Source organism: Trichechus manatus, unplaced genomic scaffold (assembly GCF_000243295.1).
Source record: "Trichechus manatus latirostris isolate Lorelei unplaced genomic scaffold, TriManLat1.0 scaffold00038, whole genome shotgun sequence".
Taxonomy (NCBI): domain Eukaryota; kingdom Metazoa; phylum Chordata; class Mammalia; order Sirenia; family Trichechidae; genus Trichechus; species Trichechus manatus.
Genome location: NW_004443974.1, coordinates 19,741,151 through 19,760,201, shown reverse-complemented (window position 1 = coordinate 19,760,201; position 19,051 = coordinate 19,741,151). Strand labels below are relative to the sequence as shown.

At 39.3% G+C, this 19,051-nt stretch overlaps 1 protein-coding gene across 1 annotated transcript in view; it reads left to right on the top strand.

Annotated features, from left to right (window-relative positions):
• The first annotated feature begins 2,676 nt into the window (after positions 1 to 2,676).
• The window catches only part of LOC101348343 (transient receptor potential cation channel subfamily M member 3), a 623,677-nt gene continuing 607,302 nt past the window's right edge, over positions 2,677 to 19,051 (top strand). The window contains exon 1 of the mRNA XM_004375847.1: positions 2,677 to 2,853. Coding sequence (XP_004375904.1) covers positions 2,677 to 2,853 — 177 coding nt within the window. The remainder of the gene's footprint in view (positions 2,854 to 19,051) is intronic.

Genomic DNA, 19,051 nt, shown 5'->3' with positions numbered 1-19,051 from the left:
TGAAGCCCCGAGCTCATCTCTTTCTTTAACCACTTTTTCTAGTGAAAGGACCAACCAAAAAGCTTCCCTATACTTTTTATTCTGACAAAATTGCAGAAAAGTATCAAACACACAATCACCCAGAGCCTTGCTTCTCACCAATACTTGATCTATCGGTGGTGATATTTTGCATATTAATATTGGCATCTCACATCATGGATTAGCAGCACCCTCTTTACTACTAGAGGCAAAGTCATCAGCACCTTTAAGACTAGTCGGACTTGAGAACCAATTTAGAAAATTCATCCTTATGATTTTGTTTCTCTAGAACCATTCCTGGTACCAAATGTCTTAGGCTGGGTTCTTCAGAGAAGCAAAACAAGTGAAGCCTGGGTGTATATGTGTGTGTGTATATACAGAGAGATTTTTCTCAAGGAAATGGCTCATGTGGTTGTAGAGACTGGCGAGTTCCAAGCCCATGGGTCAAGTGTCAGGCTGGAGGCTTCTCTTGACTCACATAGCTGCAAGGGCTGATGAATCCAAGTTTGTCTGATGGCAGGCCACTGGCTTATAGGCTGCTGAAGCTGACAAATCAAAGATCAGCAGGTAAGATGGCAGGCTACTGGTTCACAGGCTGTAGAGTCTGATGAATCCCAAGATTGGCAGGCAGTATGGCAGGTTGCTGACTCAAGTTCCAAGAACCAAAGGTCAGATGATGAGCTGGATGCAGGATCCAGAGCAAGCAAGCGAGCTTTGCCAGAACTTCCATATATATGCTGGATGCAGGCTACGCCCCTGAAGAAACTCCCCTTAGTATTGATTGGCTGACCACATCAGATCATATCATGGAGGATGACTACATCATTACATAACTGCCAAATTACATCATTATATAACTGCCAAACTACATCATTACATAACTGCTAAATTATCATTACATAATTGCCAACCCACGGTGAATCATGGCCCAGCCAAGTTGACCCAAAACCCTAACTATCATATTAGCTATTCATATTTCAAAGCGACCTTCAATCCTTTGTAGAAATAGAATTGTGGTTGAAAATGAACCAGTTGTGTGTTGGGTCTATTAAAGTGACAGTGTTTAATAGGAGATAATCAGACACATGAATTTTATAATAAAAAGCAGTTCAGTCATCTGGCTTCCACCAGCAGGCTAGCTTTTCTGCAATATTATCCTCACATCTGTAACACAGGACCAGTGTGATGGAAATAGTGTTATAATACAGTGTGTCAGATAGTTACCACACTCCAGGGAGGATCTGTCTTGTCCCAAATTCTGAATTACAGTAGGATCCCTGGGTACCACATCAGCTCCCATCCCTCCCAATTCTGCTCTGTGCTTCAGAGTGGATAATAGTCACGAAGCTGGGACTTCCCATCTCTTCGAGTTAATTAGAAATGGAAAATCAGTGTAGTCACTAGGGAGAGACAAAAAAGAGGAAAAAAATAAGTAAGATACCAATGCTCTAAGATGTGAGTTTCTCCTGGACAGCAGCGAATCAGCTGCTCCAACTGAGGTCTGATGCCTGGGGTGGGGTAGGAGGCAGAGTTGGGACTGTGACAGGACCTCCCTCCTCCCCCTTGCTACCGCTTCACTCCCCTGCCATTCCTATGCTAACTGAAATTAGCCCATTTCTACTTTCACACTGAGAAGTTCTCCTTTATTCTATCTCACCACAGGAGCCCTGAAAACAGTACAAGCTAACACAGCAACTCTCTTAAAGCCATCCTTAGAGAATGATCCGGAAGGAAGGAAACACCCACCTCCTTTTACTCCATCTTTTATAGAAAGCCTCCCACAAGGCACCTTAAGGGTTAAACTTTCATTGCAGAAAAGGGGTATCAAGTGGCTTTTCAAAAGGGGATAACCCCAAATTCAGAAGCTGCTATTTCTAAAATCAAGCGAAATAGACATTTAATTACATTGCTTTCTATGAAAAGAATAACTAGCTGTTCACAGTGTGTGTGTGTGTGTGTGTGTGAATGAATGTGTGTATATGTTTGCTTATGTCTGTCTGCCTATCATCTATATAATGTATCTGGGTGAGGAACTTCATAGTTAGTAAAAACCCCAGAACACGACAGAGATCTCTTTTACTATAGCTCGTTTTGAGTATTGCTCTCAATTTATTATGTCACATAAATCAAAAGGGAAGCATTGATCTGATCGTTCCTAGGCATCCCTTCTGCCTCTGTGTCCTAGCCCCTCCCCCTGTGCTGTTTCCAGCTCCTCAAAGATGCTTTGTGCAAGAAAGTGCAAGTTCCCCATCCTGGCTTTATTTATGGTCCCTTTTGCACTTCTTCTGATTCCCCCCAAAACCAAGCTAGCAAAGCAAATGGCACGGGTTCCCTCCCAACACCAACACCGGACCGCGTTTGCTCGGAGGAGAGCGGGAGAGGGAGCGCGCATTCCGGAGCAGGCTGTTCTGACTCCCGACCACAGGCTGTTTTGTGCAGGCTGTCCCTCTCCTTTAAACCCATACATCCCCTCCCTGAAGCAGCAGGCGGTGTGCCTCCATTCAGCCACATTTGGTATGCAAGAGCAAGGCTGCAGGGAGAGGGGAGGTGGCTTTCTTAAGAAGGTTCAGTGGCTCAGGCAACGCCAGTTGACTAGTCTCCCAAGTTCTAGGAAGCCTCTGCCCTAATGGAGTTTGCAGGTGTGGAGATGACCGTGGGATGCCAGGGCCGTGGGGGACCCTTTGTTTTCTAGGCGTTGCTCAGGTTTGCAGTTTCTTGTTTTCCTGGTGGAATTTGGAAGGGGTCATGCATCAAACTGACGCTCCTCGACCCCTCAACTGGACTATCCGGAAGCTATGCCACGCAGCCTTTCTCCCATCTGTCAGACTTCTTAAGGTACTGTAACTTGCTGCTTTGAATAGCTCTTATTATATGTTTCAGGTCTAAATACCTAACTTTGTACTTGCACAGGGACTCACCTTTTGGGGAGCTCAAATGCATGTAGTACTGGCTTTGTTGCCTATGGCTGGTGGGGGGGGTTCTCAAAGCCCCCCCCCCCAAGGTGTGAGGGAAGAGAGGGTGGTCTGAGTCAAACTTGAGAATGAGCTTGTGGTCTCAGGGACTGGGTTGCCTGAGTACTCCCCCCACGTCTCTTAACCATCCTGCGAATAGAATTAGATTAACTTCTTTGGGAGGGTAGGAACAGTAGTGGGAGTGAAATCCCTTATTGCCCTGTGTTTGGCTCTGGGTTTTTTTTTTTTTTTTTCCTTTCCTCCCTGGGGAAGCCCTTCGACCCACTTTCCCTTTAAATGGAACCTGAGAGAACAAAGGATTCTCCTTATTTTAAAAGCCCTGTGTAGCTAGGTGGTTGGTCAGGTAAAGGCAAACAAAGAACGACTGTTTTGGTGCCCCTGTTTTAAAAAAAGAAAAAAAGGTGTGATAATTTTTGTCTACCAAGTGACGTTAGAGGTAATGGTGAAGTGTTAAATGCATATTGAAGGTATGCCTCGAGCTCTCTTCCTAACACACACTGCCTTTGAGTCACACAAAGGAAAGGTATACACCTGTGCTAAAATTGCTACCTTGTTTCTGCAGCGCTCCTCTTTTCTAGAAGCATTTTAAGTGAAAGATACTGACAAAGTCCCCGCAAGTCATAATAATTCACCTTCATCATCTGGCTCTTAGGGAAGGAAATACAAATACAATTTAAGAGGTGCAGAAAACAATTATTTTTCCCCGGAAAAGAGAATGGGCAACCCTTATTTGGGAAAAGTACGTATCTGTGGATGGTCCACGTACCTTTGAAGTTAAAAAGTCAAGGCAAAGTTCTTAATTCTCTTTTCCATACAAAATATGATATTTTAATTTAATTACCACTGGACATTGAGTCTAACTGACTATAATAGGGGTTAATGAATTAGCCTTGAATAAGTTACACTTGCATCATTTTTTTCTGAGGCCATGTTCTAGAAGGTTAAGTTTGATGTAGATTATTAGTTCCCTACAGCTAACTGACCCCTTGGAACAGAGTGTTATCCATTTGATGAATTTTCCTTATCCTGTTAAACATGAACTAAAATTAACTTTCACAAAGGCTGCCCCCCAAGTGCTGTTCAAATCCCCATCATATGGTTGTCATGGCAATTGCTTGCTTCCCTAAAGGAATATTTAGTAGGAAAGGCAGGTTTGGGCAGGGGGAATGGGAGAGAAGCTTCCTTGGATATAAGTACTTTTACTGTATTGGAATGTATGCGATAGGGCATAGAAAAAAATGAGGCCAGGAAATTAACAAATGAATGTAAATTTTCCTCCAGAATCACTGGTGAATAAAGGGTCTGGGACAAAGAATGTCCTGGCAAATCTAACTACAATCGTTGAAATTGACTCCAGCAATACCATGTGCAGCAAGAAACATTTTTCAGTTAAAATCATTCATTGGCTTTATGCCAAAATTATGCTTTTTAACTTACACAATGGTCCTCTTAACAGGTGTGTGAATATCACCTCCAGTGTATTATTAATTAATACTCTAGTTTTTTTAGTGGAAAACGTCACTCATTATTTACTTGTCACAAAACCACTAGAGAAGTGTCTATTTGACATAGATTACTTCTGTTTAGAAGAGCTCTCTCACCTTTAACTGAAAGTACTGTCCATGCTATATACCAAGAGACATTATCCATACTACACCAGTATTGTCATTGTTGTACAGCTCAATCCTACCATCTTTCATTGACATGATGTTTTAAAAATGTGTCTGATAAAATCCATTAGTGAGTATCCATCCAATTCTCTCAGTATTCGAAAGACAGGATGTATTTTACCAGAGAACTTTCTTTCCAAATGACATCTGTATTTTGAAAGATTATTGCTGTCCTAGGAGACTTCAGATATTGAGCCCATTTCAAACTCTTAAAAAACAAAATAAGGTGCTACCACATTCTTTTGGACATAGAAGGAAATGAAAGCTGGTTTTGTAAATGGGCAATTGTATTATCCACATATTGGATTTGAATATTATGTCACTTTTCCCCCTCTGGTTTTATGCTATCCTGTCTTTGCTTTGCTAGTCCCTGTGTATTCTTGCTGCGCCTCTTTTTTCCAAGTAAAACAGAATTTCATGAATAATGATTTGCATCTTTTGGTCAATGTTCTTCCTGGTTGAGTCGATATATTGAATATTTTATAACATTAGTTCTGACTATTCCTTCCTTCCTTTCTGCTCTTTCCCCTCTATCTCTTACTCTACCTCCGCATGCCCCATTATATTACTTTGATTGATGGATTCTCTGGACACCCAGGAATCTATTGAAATCAGATACTTAAGAAACCCAATTCTCCTACTCAACAGGTAATTTCTGTTCCTATTCCAAGCATTGTTCTGATATGATATGTCCTCTCTAGGGCCCTGCCTTGTCAGGAAAGGAGGGCAGGGTATGATGGCATGATTAGATTTGGCTAAACTCTAATCACTCACCATTTCTGACAGAATGGGCTACAGCCTCCCGATGCTTATCGTTCTCCTGAAAATGTCTTTCTTTGCTAACTTACTTCGGTACCGTGCTAACGTTTAGAAATGGCCTCATAATTCTATTTCCTGTATTTCCCATTTCCGAATAGACGCAGGATACTAAAGAATTAGAAGGGGTAGGCCGGCATCTAAAGCATGAATTAAACCCACTAACTATTGGAACATACCTATTATTCCTTCTGGAAAAAATCTCATTTGTTGTTTTGTCCTTCCCAGAGCAAATTTTGAACATGCCAACAGCTCACATTTGCATGTGGAAATAACAGTCAAAAATGAAATTCTGGATATGCACACGGCAATGAGAGCCAAAAGACAGAGGCTGTTTTCAAACGGGTCAATTTTAAATGGGACCCTTTCCAAAATGTGTTTCTTTTGTTGTCAATGGCTTCATTCTTACGTGTTTCAAGATTTAATCTTACTATTAATCACAAAAAAGGTCAAGTTTATTTCAGTGACAGAATGTTCTTAGCATATTTCATAGTCATGATCAGGTCTGTTTCTGATATTGTTTTTATTTGGGAGATTTTATTTTGGAAACTTCTCTTGAATTTGAAGAGTAATTTTTAGAGCAGAGAGCTTTCTTTGCACTTCTGAGGACTGAAGTCTTGGTGTACTTACCAAAGAGAAGGCCTCTGAGAAAATGGGTTGCGTTGGAAAGTTCTGTACTTGTAACACATGTTGGATAGACATGTTTAAGCCACTCTGTTAATAAAGGCCAAATTATCAGTATCATTTTAGGATTATCAAAGTTTTATGTTGAGAAATGGTATGACTTTTCCCACTTTGAACAATGCCAAAAAGATAATAAAGAAATTATACTCTAAATAGGTAGGTTTAAACACTGGCTTCTAATCCCAGTTGTGTTCCTATGCAGCTGTGTAACCTGGAGGTAAAGTATTTAACCTCTCCGTAATTTGGTGTCCTTTTTAAAATGAAGGGCTTGGGTCTTGACCTGACTTTAATTTGGTGCTGTGATGCCTTTCGGTAAACCACAAGCCTACTATACTTCATGGGCATGGAAGAGCATAGTCCATTGGGGGTAAAAGTAGTTAAACTGGATTGAACATTAAAATGGAAGAAGTAAATGAATCTACAGTGATTAGCAGAGTTTAAGTCATAGAGGGTCTTGCCTGCTAAGTTAAGGCATTTGATCCTTATCTTGGAAGCTAGAGGGGGACCATTAAAGAGATTTTATCAGGGAGATGACAGCCAGATTCAGGCATGAGATTGCTCTGGCTGTAGTGTCCAGAGTGGGTGGGAGATGGTGTGACTGGAAGCTGAGAAACTAACTAGATTGGAGGCCTGGAGAACTGATGAGAACCTAGGCTAAGGCAAAAGTAATGGAAGTAAAATAAACAGGGGCTTGTTAATTGATTGGTTGTGGTTGAGGGAAGAATCTAGAATAACTTCCAAGTTTCTGTCTTTGCTGTCTGATTGGACAGTGGTCCCAGGCTCTGAGAATTAAGGCCCTGAGAAGGAAGGGCAGGGATTCTCATTTTGTGGTTCCTCTTTGGTGAGCTAAAAAAGCATATGTCAGTTACTGATTATAGTGGGACTAAGATAAATGTAAGGAAAATATTTCCATCTCATTGATGGACATGAGCTCCACTGAATGAATGCCTTGTAACAGACTCTTTGAAGTAAATAATATGAAATCAGTATCATTTCTTACTTTTTCAGACTGTATTTTTGCTATTTGTACCATTTTTGTAAAATTATGTATAGTTAACTCCCATTTTTCTGGAATCTAGTCAAAAAGCTCAGATTTTTTTCCCATTTTCTTTTCTCCTTGCTGTCTTTTACACAAAAGGATGAATGAAAGTAAACTGGGTAACACAGGGGAGTTACCTGAAAGAGCAGAGAGCAAGCTAGGCTTCAGACCAGCCCAAATTCTGTCCAAGTACCAATGTCTGACACTTCTATATAGGTTCCATATAATGGTAACTAATGTCCATTATGTTGTCCCTGAAGCACAGGAAGAGCCTAACAACCAAATGGATTGGGTCTGTCTTCTACAGTTGATACCAGGCATCCCAGAAACTGACTTCCCTTTGGTGTTCTCAGATTCTTAAAAAAACAGTTATGTTTGATTCATTTCACTATTGTGTGTTTTCTTAAAAAAACAGTTATGTTTGATTCATTTCACTATTGTGTGTCTTACATTCATGACACCCAAGATCTCTGAATCTGTAAGTGATAAGTAAAATAATATCGATCAACCAGAATTTTTACTTAGCGGGGACAGGGTCCTCCTGAACATCATACTAGTGAGAAACAGTGATACTTCCACAATAAGAGAGGTAACACACACCTATTATATCTAGTTATGTGGGTAGATTTTGGGGAACCAGGTCAGGGAACTTGTTATGAACCAATTCCACTAAGGGCCTTGAAGATGGGAAACTTGAAGAATATAAATTGCTTTTAGGGAAACACAGTGTATTGTGAGGCACAACTTTAATGGTTACAAATAAAGAAACTTCTCCCTTTCCAATAAAGAAACTTCTGCCTTTCCATCTCTGTGTGCCAGCCTCAGATTCCCTTAAAACAAATGGGAGAAAAAAAAGAAAATGTGACCAAATTAAAACCCAGGAGAGAGGAAAAACTGTCTGGTGTGTTTCAAATGGTGGCTTCAACTCAGGCTGCTGAACAGTGAACCATGTGACTTGCCTTTTTGTGAAATGTTCCTCAGGCAGCCTGAAGGAAATTCTTGAGGCAACAAGAAACCTTCCTGTCTCTTTGGTGAGCTCTGCCTTCTACTGTGGAGGCAAGAATGAAAAATGTGTGGTCACTGGGGTGTGAGGGAGGAAATGAGTGAGATGTGCAAGTCCAGGACCACCTTACTGTGGGATGACCTGTGGAGTCACAATGATCCCCAGGGCAAGGTCCTTCTTATTAAGGGGAAAATGTGCTGCCTTCCTCGTAGATGACTTCCCGCAAGGAGAGAGGACACTCTCAAGCAGTGGCTTCACATCCACCCCCTCTCCCAGTCTGTTGGTATAATCTCACTGGCTCCAACCTAATCTTCAAATGTTATTGCTAGTTGGCCTCAAGTTGGTTCCAACTCAAGGTGACCTTACGTATAACAGAATGAAAGGTTGCCTGGTCCTGTGCCATCTTCGTAATCATTAATATATTTGAGCCCAATGTTGTGGCTATTGTATCAATCCATCTCATTAATAGTTTCTCTCCTTTTCTTGGCCCTCTACTTTACAGCCATGATGTCCTTTGATAACGATCAGTCCTTCCTAATGATGTGTCCAAAATAAGCGAGTCAGAGCCTTGCATCCTCATTTCTGAGAACATTCTGCTTCTATTTCCTTTAAGACTGATTTGTTTATTCTTTTGGCAGTCCATGGTCTATTCAGTATTCTTCACCAACGCCACAATTCGAACACATCTATGCTTCTGTCTTCCAAACCTTCAAACAGCTAGATCATATCCTTTCTCTCTTTCCATTATCTGACATGAAAAAGGAGTTTTAAAGACTAAGATTGACTGAGAATATTCAATAAATGTTAATTGAATGAACAAATCAATGAATGAACACATGAAGATATTTGAAATCATAAAGATGTATAAGAATCACTTGGGGAGCTTGTAAAATAAAGCAGATATTCAAGCCCGATGCTCTGAGATGCTGATTCAGTAGGAGCCCAGGAATCCGCCTTTTAATAAGCACTCCACGTGATTCTGATGCAGGAGCCTCTTGGACCACACACTGAGAAACGCTGGCATAGATTGAACTGAGCTGGAGGGAAACTCAATTAAATGCCCTCTCTTAGTCTGACATCTGGGCAGGACAGATTTTGTATTAGTCAACATGGGAGCAAAAGGTTTTAAGTAAACAGTCTCACAGTTTTTTTTAATTTGATTATGAAAGATCACTTACAGATAGGGGAGTAAATCGAGTTCAGCTTCCATATTTTGATTGGTAGATAACATAGCATTATCATCTGAGGAAATGTTTGTCCCCATAGTTTTAATCTTTTGTTTATTTATATAATCATTTCTCTGTGGGGTTTTTTTTTTTTTTTGCATGAAGGTTTTTCAGTTGTGTGATGTGAAATTTCAGGTTTTTTTATTCTATTGAGTTTGTATGGAGAAATGATTGTGAATCGGCTTTTAAAGGCAGCGTTTGTGGTCAAGATTCTGCAGCATCCTGAATATGCGCTTATATCCTTCCCCTGTGGTAGTCCTTGGAGTCCCTGGGTGGAACAGATGGTTAAACTCTCTATTATAGCTGAAAAGTTAGTGGTCTGAACACACCTAGAGGCAACTAAGAAGACAGGCCTGGAGATCTGCATCCAAAAGGTCACAGCCTTGAAAACCTATGGAGCAGTTCTACTCTGCAGACGTGGGGTCACCATTAGTAGGAATCAACTCAGTGGCAACTAACAATGACAACGTGGTGGTCCTTGGAGTTGCGGTGGTCACTCAAGTGCAAGAGCCTTAGATTCCAAGGTTATATGATAGTACCAAGTGAGCAGTCCCCAGTGACTTTTGGGGCCAAGGCCAAAGCCCATGTGGTTAATGCATACAATGGTAGAGCCCCCCACCCACTGCCAACTCCACCCCATGACCTTCCAGAACTAACCAGTGACTCTGGGTAGGGAGAATAATGGAGAACACATTCAGGGCTTTCATTTGGAAAAGCACAAAGTTAAAATTAATTGTATACTTGGAAATTTTAAAACACAATGCCTTGTATACAGTATTAAATGTGGCAAATAAAGCTGAAGAAAATTTTCTTGGCTCCTAGGTATATGACAAAGACACAGTACTATGACTGCTGGGGCAGGGAGTGGTGTGACAGAATCACTAGGAGGTGGGTGGATGTAGTTTTTATGTTTATCAAACACAAAATTTGTGTTTAAAAGCATTCAAAGTTTCTGCTCCAACCAGTGGCTTTTCTTGAACTCCATTTTCCAAGGTACATGCACAGGAATAGCAGTTTAGGGATAGCATTGGTCAGTTTTTGCTTCTCCCCCAATTTATGAAAGATTCTGCAAGTTTTAGAAGGTAAATAGAATGAATTCTGTTGATTATAAATCTATTAACAGTAGTATTTTACATATTGAATTGCCTTATATGGAGGGAGATTTACCCACCACAGTGAAGGAGTGGTCTCAAAACTGCCTATGATAGAATCATTCCCAGGACTCCACCTAGACATAGTAAATCTAATCTCTGGGAGAGCCTTGCGAATCTGCATTTAGCAAGCAACCCAGATGATCCTAATGCATGTAACATTTGAGAATCTCTAGCCTCTTAGTAAAGAGATGTTGACTTATTAAAATGACACCTCTAGAGAGACATTCCTCAGCATCTGATTGTTATTGTTAACAACTGAGCACACAGTATCTCTCTATAAATTTATATAGGCTCATAATATATCTACATCTCAAAAGTCCCCACAGGCACAAGGGATTGAATGGGCATTATAATTGTTTTCTTAAGGAATCATGCAAAAAAGCTTACTGAGGTGCCAGAAATGTGTAGTCGATAGGTAGTATGCTGGATTAGAAGAAAAGATGGTATATTAACCACATTCTTACTCACTTTAGGAGACTATGTAGTTACATGGTTGGCGGCAGAAAATTTTTGCAGCAGATAGAGAGCACTAACTTCTGCCCTAATTGTCTAAGCATTGCTGAACCAAGCAAACTCCCTTCAAAGTCTGCTCCTTTCCTTCTATACTTTTTCCCAATTGCTAGCACCTCCCAGTTGCTAGGTTGCCCAAACTGGAAAACCTGAGGTTAACCCTTTTTTCCTTGTTTGCTTTCATTCCTCAGACATAATCTGCCAGTCAATTCTGCTAGATTTCCTCATAAATATGTCTGTCTCCACCCCGTTCTGTCTATACCTGGCTCCCAAATTCAGTCTCCTTTACTTGGGCTCAAACTACTATAGCTGCCTCCAATGTCTTCTACTACAAAGCTAACCTTTCCATGGTGTGATGGTTAAGGTTATGTGTCAACTTGGCTGGGCCATGATTCTCAGTGGTTTGACAGTCATATGATGGTATGATCACTTCCATGATGAGATTTGATATTATGTGATCTCCTCCATGATGGAATCTGCTGTGAGTAGCCAATCAGTTGAATGGGAGTTTCCTTGGGGCCTGCATTGAATATAAAGGGATATTCTGGCAAGGCTTGCGGGCTTTTGCTCATTCTGGATCCTGCAGCTGGCTCCTGTTCATCTTACCTCTGGTTCTTGGGATTTGAGCTAGTAGCTTACCTGCTACTTTGGATCTTTGGAATTTGTTGACCTTCACAGCTTGTGAACAATAGCTCTGCTCTCCGACCTGCCAATCTTCAGTTTACCAGCCCCTGTGGCTGCGTGCATCAGGAGTAGCCTCTATCCTGACCCATGGACTTGGGATGTTCCAGCCTCTACAACCTTGTGAGCCATTCCCTTGATAAAAATATCTCTCTCTATGTATATTTATATGCTTTACTGGATTTTCTTCTCTAGAGAAGCCGGCCTAAGACACGATGCTACCAGAATGGTCCATTTAAAATGCAAATAAGACCATGATACTGCCGTGTTTGACATTTTTCAGTGATTCCTAATCTCCTACAGAACAAAATCTAAGCTCCTTGGTGTAGTATAAAGACCCTTGGTGATCTGGCCTCTGCCTACTTCTCTGTCTTCATATCTTATTTTTACCTGCCTCAAATCTTAGAATTCATGATAGCCAGGCTCTTTGCAGAAACTATTCCCACTGCCTTGGAAAAACTGAACCAATCCTTCTCGGAGCTAACTCCTGCTCAACTTTCAGTACTCAAGTCACAGGAGTTGGATAAACTCAGGAAAAATTTTCCTGAACCCCCAAAACCATATGAGGTTCTCCTCTTCTGCATTCCCATAAAAGTCAGTAGGTATTTCTATCAATGATTTCACCATGTTGTGGTATTATCTCCTCCACTTCATTCTGAAGATCTTCTTGAAGTTGGAGATAGTATTTTATTCAATTTAGTGTCTGTAGCACTTATCAGACAGTCTAGAATATTTTGGTACTAGATAAATTACACTTGATTAGGTAAATGTTGGAGAGAATGAATAAGTATGCTTTGGAGTCAGTGTTCCGAATGGTATTATAGGGTCTTGGTATTTTGTATAGTAAAGAATACCTGGAGCTTGAGGCACTTACATCATATGTTCCCCAAATCAGAAGATTAGGTAAGGAATTGAGCCAATAATTAATATAGTTAGTAAGAGTGAGGCAGAATAAAATATGTACTTAAGGAAGAAACTCTAACTAGGTAATACCAGATGTTTGCAAAATATTTACTGAAAAAGAAAGTAAGTGATTAAAATTACCTCATCTGCTGATTATATTGGAGAAAAGCCATTCCTGAATTTAGTAACTTTAATAGACTTAAATAATATTTCCTTTAATGATATTGGCTGGGTTACACTGTGAAATAGTGTATAAAATACTATTAGAAGGAAAGTTACACTAAAACTGGTAGGGACTTTCCTTTAAATATACCTCTGGCAAATGTCTAGATAACTATGTAGATACAATACAGTTGAAATGTCTTGGCATTTCCATTTAAAGGTAAATATGACTTAGGTTTTATTTTTCTGTTTGCATTAGGTTATTTTACTATGTCAGGTACTGTATATACAAATCAAATGGAAATCTTATTTTATCAGGCTACCATGGGGGAAAAGTAGATCAAAGTCAAAATAACTGGAAGACATCAGAATCATTAGACAATTATCTTACTGCTTGTTGGTTAAGACCAGTAATGTATGTGGCTGGAAAGAAGGTAAATAATTATTTGTTGGTATAATCTTGATAACTATCCATCTCCTTGCTAGAATAAAGCATTACAAAGACCGAGTTGTTATCCAGGCTTCCATCAGGAATATATGCTCTATAGAGTTAGTTCACAAATAAATGACAGCTTGAACATTTAGGACCTTGTGGTTTAATTTTCAGGGTTGCCAAATGCTTTGGGTTAGCCTAATGATGTATCTTTAAAACAAGGTTTCTCAATCTCAGCACTAGTGACATTTTAGGCTGGATAAATCTTTGCTGTGGGCAGCCATCTGTCCTGTTCAATACGGGCCATTCAGCAGCGTCTTTGGCCTCTATCCACCAGATGCCGGTAGCACCCCCTATCCTTCCCACCCCCATTGTGACAATCAAAATGTCTTCAGACATTGCTAAATATCTTCTAGGGGGCAAAATTATCCCCAGTCGAGAACCACTGTTTAAAACATTTTCCCTTGAAAATGGCTGTGTATTTTAAGGGATGGAGTAGATAATTGATTTTGCTGGAAACCCAAGAAAGACTTCCTAGTGATGTGAAAGGGATGGCTTAACTTTAGGCACACTTTCTTTTTCATTTTACAAAAGACTGAAATTTAGCTTATGTTTGGCAAATTAGCTGGTCGAGTTCTATTCACTAAACATAGAAAAACTAAGGAATTATTTTCTCATCTTATTGTCAATCATCTCATGTAAAAAATTTGAATGTGGCCAATTTAGCTGAGTGTTTGAATGTTCTATGTATTATTGCTTTGTGAGTTAAAAGCAGATCCTGTTTTTCAGTTTGATTGATGGTTTTAAGTGAAATATTTAATTTTAACCATTATTTTGTTCTACAATAACTTCTACTTAGAACTGTTTAAGAGTAGTACAATATAAAGTTCACGTCAATGAATAAATGAAGCAAATATTTTAGTTCATCAAGATTAATTTTTCATATATCTTTAACTCATGTGAACAATCGAGATTTTGAGACAAATCTAGTAATTCAAACAAGGAGAATTTAAAATATAATTTAAAGTTGAATATAAATAAAGCTAATTTTCAATCAAGTATATCAACATGGTTAAATGGACAGAAAAACTGGCTTTAGCCCCAATTCTGTCATGAATTAATAATAGCTGAGTTACCTAGACTAAATAGTCTTATCTTTCAATGTCTCAGTTTTCTCATCTATAAAATGACAAAACTGGCTTAGATCAGGGTCAGCATGCTTTTGTTGCAAAGGGGCAGATAGTAAATATTTTAGGCTTTGTGAGCCATACAGTCTCTCATGCAATTACCATATTTTTACACAAATACCATGTGCTTCTATGTTTGTTTGCCAACTGCTCCCTCCCAAGGTGTTTTCGTAAGTGCACAATGCTAATTTATTTTTACAGCAACAGGTAAAAAAATATTGGCCTAGTGGCACTTAAGAAAATATGTTGCAGGAGGAGGGTGTATTTGGCAAACAAATGTAGAAGGCACGCGTTATTTGCCTAAAAACATGGTACTCTGCCTTTGTATCACAAAAGCAGCCATAGATAATAGATCGATAAATGATGTAGCAGTATTTCAATAAAACTTATTTATGAATACTGAAATTTGAATTTCATGTCATTTTCATAAGTCATGAAATATTCTTCTTTTCATTGGATTTTCACCATTTTAAAATATAAAGATCATTCTTAGCCCACTAGCTGTACAAAAACAGAAGGTGGGGTGGGTAGCTGGCCTGCAGGCCATAGTTTGCAAACCATGAAATGAATGCTATGATCCTTCTAGCTTTAACATTCTTTGATTTAAGTAGGAATAATAGAAAATACATTACTTAGCCTATTATCTTATAACTATTCCAGTATCTGAAGGAAGGCAAGAGTGGATCAATTCGTTACTTTTAATGTCATCTTATGCTCATTGGGCTGTTTGTGGTGGTGGACTTGCTGTATCATGACAATACTTCACATTCAGCTCATGCTTGGGTAGGGGATGTACTTGTTTTCTTTCTCTTTAAAAACTGAATACAGACTCAGTTCTTTAAAACATGTCATTATCCACAAACTAATTGAAATGTTCAGGAAGTGAAATGATATTAGTATCTCATATTTGTAAGGTGCTTTCAATACGTAGGGTACCTTGCTTTACATCAAATGAACTGAACGTCATAAAACCCTGTGAAATAAGTGGAGTAGACACAGTTACTCCCATTTTTAGCTGAAAAAAATAATGGCCCTTAGAGGTTTAGACATTATCTTAGTGAAATTTTCTGATTCCAAACTCAGAAATCCCTACCTTGTATTCCTCTGCATCTTAAATCTGCTCCTTGCCCCCCCACAGTTTACTCTGTCTTTAACTGAGGCCAAACTAGAGTACAGAATTATCTCATGCATTTATGATAGGCATAGATAGATTATTTGAGTACTTTACAACAAAAATAATTAAATGCATTGTTTCAACATGATCATTCACAAGACACAAAACTTCTTTGAGTCTCAGTTTCCTTAGTTATGAACTAGAATAATAAAAGTATAGCTTTGTATCACTCATAAATTAATACATGTTTGGTGCTGGCATAGACTATAATAGGTGTTCAGTATATATGAGTTCCCTTCCTTTAAACCTAGTAAAACAGAAATGGCACAATCCAAATGAACAGAATTCAAGATCATAGTCTTTTGTAATAATTTGAACTGAGGAAATGCATATTATTTATATGCTGCTGATTTTACTTTGTAGTTATTATTGGCCATTGTTACAGTTCCATTAAAATTACTGTTTTAGATGTAGTTTGCTTGCAAAACAACAGAAACCAATTCATGTTAACAAATAAAAATGTCTCTTAAGGCTAATGTCTGGATACTCAAGGACTGGAAAGGAAGTACAGCCAGAAAACACAGCTACCCAGACTTCTTTGTTATGGAGCCCTAAGGCCTCTTATCTTGGCTTCTCTTGATCAATCTACTCTGCTTTTTCTTTGTAGACCTGCTTCTTCTGTTACTCTGTATTCCTCTCTTTCCATAGTGCCCAGTTCTATGTAATCTTACAGTTACATTCCTTAGAGTTTACTAGTCTGTTTCTCCGCTTCTTCTAAGAAATTTTATTGGCATAGGTTTGGTCAGATGTCCACCCTTGTCTACATAGCTCTCGTTAGGGAAATGGAATCACTTGAATGGCCACTTAGACCTTCTTCTAGCAGGTGATGTGGATGGTAGTAGAGTCTATTAGCAAAGATGTAGGCACACTATTCCTCTAATTCAATTAGCACAAATCCCCTAGACACATAGTAGCTTGGTGGTTCTGGAAGCCACCCAAACTTAAAAGATACTGAAGTAATCCAAAACTAAGATTTGACTTTGCAAGTGAAGATAACCAATTATTCTTCATCTTTTGCTAATGCATTACAGGAGAAAGTGGGCTCCAATGGTAGTACTTGACTTTAGGTGAACTATACAGTTGATATTTCTGATAAGAAGGTTTAGAGAGCCTGGAAAATAGTAGGCTCTCATCCATTGGAGGGGCACAATTGAAAAAATGAAGAGAAGTCTTTAGAATTCTACTATAAGATGACACAGTAGGGTCAATTGTCCCTTTAAATGCCTCCTTGAATTGCCCCCATTGTTCACAGTTTCACCACTACCAAAAAATCCCAAAGAGCTTTTTCTTTTATTGTACTTTAGATGAAGGTTTACAGAACAAATTAGTTTCTCATTAAACAGTTAGTACACATATTGTTTTATGACATTAGTTAACAACTCCATGACATATCAACACTCTCCCTTCTGGACCTTGGGTCCCTTATTACCAGCTTTCCTGTCCCCTCCTGCCTTCTAGTCCTTGTCCCTGGGCTGTTGTGCCCCTTTTAGTCTTGTTCTGTTTATGGGCCTGTCTAATCTTTGGCTGAAGGGTGAACCTCAGGAGTGACTTCATTACTGAGCTAAAAGGGTGTCTGGGGGCCATACGCTTGAGGTTTCTCCAATCTCTGTCAGGCCAGTAAGTCTGGTATTTTTTTGTTAGAGTTTTGTTCTACATTTTTCTCTAGCTCTGTCAGGGACCCTCTATTGTGATCCCTGTCAGAGCAGTCAGTGGTGGCAGCCAGGCACCATCTAGTTGTGTTGGACTCAGTCTGGTAGAGGCCATGGTAGATGCAGTCCATTTGTCCTTTGGACTAATGTTTCCCTTGTATCTTTAGTTTTCTTCATTCACCCTTGATCCTGAAGGGGTGAGACCAGTGGAGTACCTTAGATGGCCACTCATAGGCTTTTAATACCCCAGACGCTATTCATCAAAGTAAAATGTAGAAGGTTTTCTTTATAAACTATGTTGTGCCAGTTGAGCTAGATGTTCCCCCAAGACTGCGGTCCCCACAAACCTCAGCCCAGCAATTTGGTCCCTCAGGGATTTTGAATGTGTCTGTGGAGCTTCCATGACGTTGACTTATACAAGTTGTGCTGGCTTCCCCAGTATTGTGCACTGTCTTACCCCTAACCAAAGTTACCACTTATCTATTGTCTATTTAGTGTTTTTCCATCCCCACCCCTCCCCTCCCTTGTAACCATCAAAGATTGTTTCATTTTGTGTGTAAACCTTTTCATGAGTTTTTACAGTAGAAGTCTCATACAAAATTTGTCCTTTTCTGATTGACTTACTCAGCGCACTGCCCTCCAGATTCATCCATGTTATGAGATGCTTTGAAGATTCACCATTGTTCTTTATCATTGTATAATACTCCACTGTGTGTATGTACCATAGTTTCTTTATCCATTCATCTGTTGATGAGCATCTAGGTTGTTTCCATCATCTTGCTTTTGTGAACAATGCTGCAATGAACATGGGTGTGCATATGTCTATTTGTGCAACGACTCTTATTCCTCTAGGATGTATTCCTAGGAGAGGGATTGCTGGATCATATGGTATTTCTATTTCTAGCTTTCTACGGAAGTGTCTTATCATTTTTCAAAATGGTTGTATTGTTTTGCATTCCCACCAGCAGAGCATAAGAGTTCCAGTTTCCCCACAGCTTCTCTAACATTTGTTATTTCCTGTTTTTTTGATTCGTTCCCAGTAATGCAGGGGTGAAATGGTATCTCACTGTGGTTTTGATTTGCATTTCTCTAATAGCTAGTGATCATGAGCATTTACTTATGTGTCTGTTGGCTGCTTGAATGTCATCTTTGGTGAAGTATCTATTCATTTCCTTTGCCCATTTTTTAATTGGTTTATTTGTCTTTTTGTTGTAGAGGTGTTGATTTTTTTTGGTAGATTTTAGAGATTAGACCTTTGTTGGATTTGTATTAGCTAAAAATTTTTTCCCAGTCTGTAGTTTCTCTTTTTAGTCTTTTGGTGAAGTCTTTTGATGAGCATAAGTGTTTAATTTTTAGAAGATCCCAGTTATCTAGCTTATCTTCTGGAGTTTGTGTGTTGTTGGTTATGGTTCGTATCCTGTTAATGCCATGTATTAGGGCCTCTAGCGTTGATCCTATTTTTTCTTCTATGAACTTTATAGTTTTGGGCTTTATATTTAGGTCTTTGATCCATTTTGAAGTAGTTTTTGTATACGGTGTGATATATAGGTCTGTTCATTTTTTTGCAGATGAACATCCAGTTTGCCAGCACCATTTGTTAAAAAGACTGTCTTTTCCACAGGAGTCCAGTGACAAGGCCCAGAAGGCAGAAGGGGAGTAGGAAGCAGATGATAAGGAACACAAAGTAGAGTAAGGATATTGTTGATGTGTTGTGAGATTGTTAACCATTGTCATAGGGCAACATTTGTAGTAACTGTTAAATGGGAGACT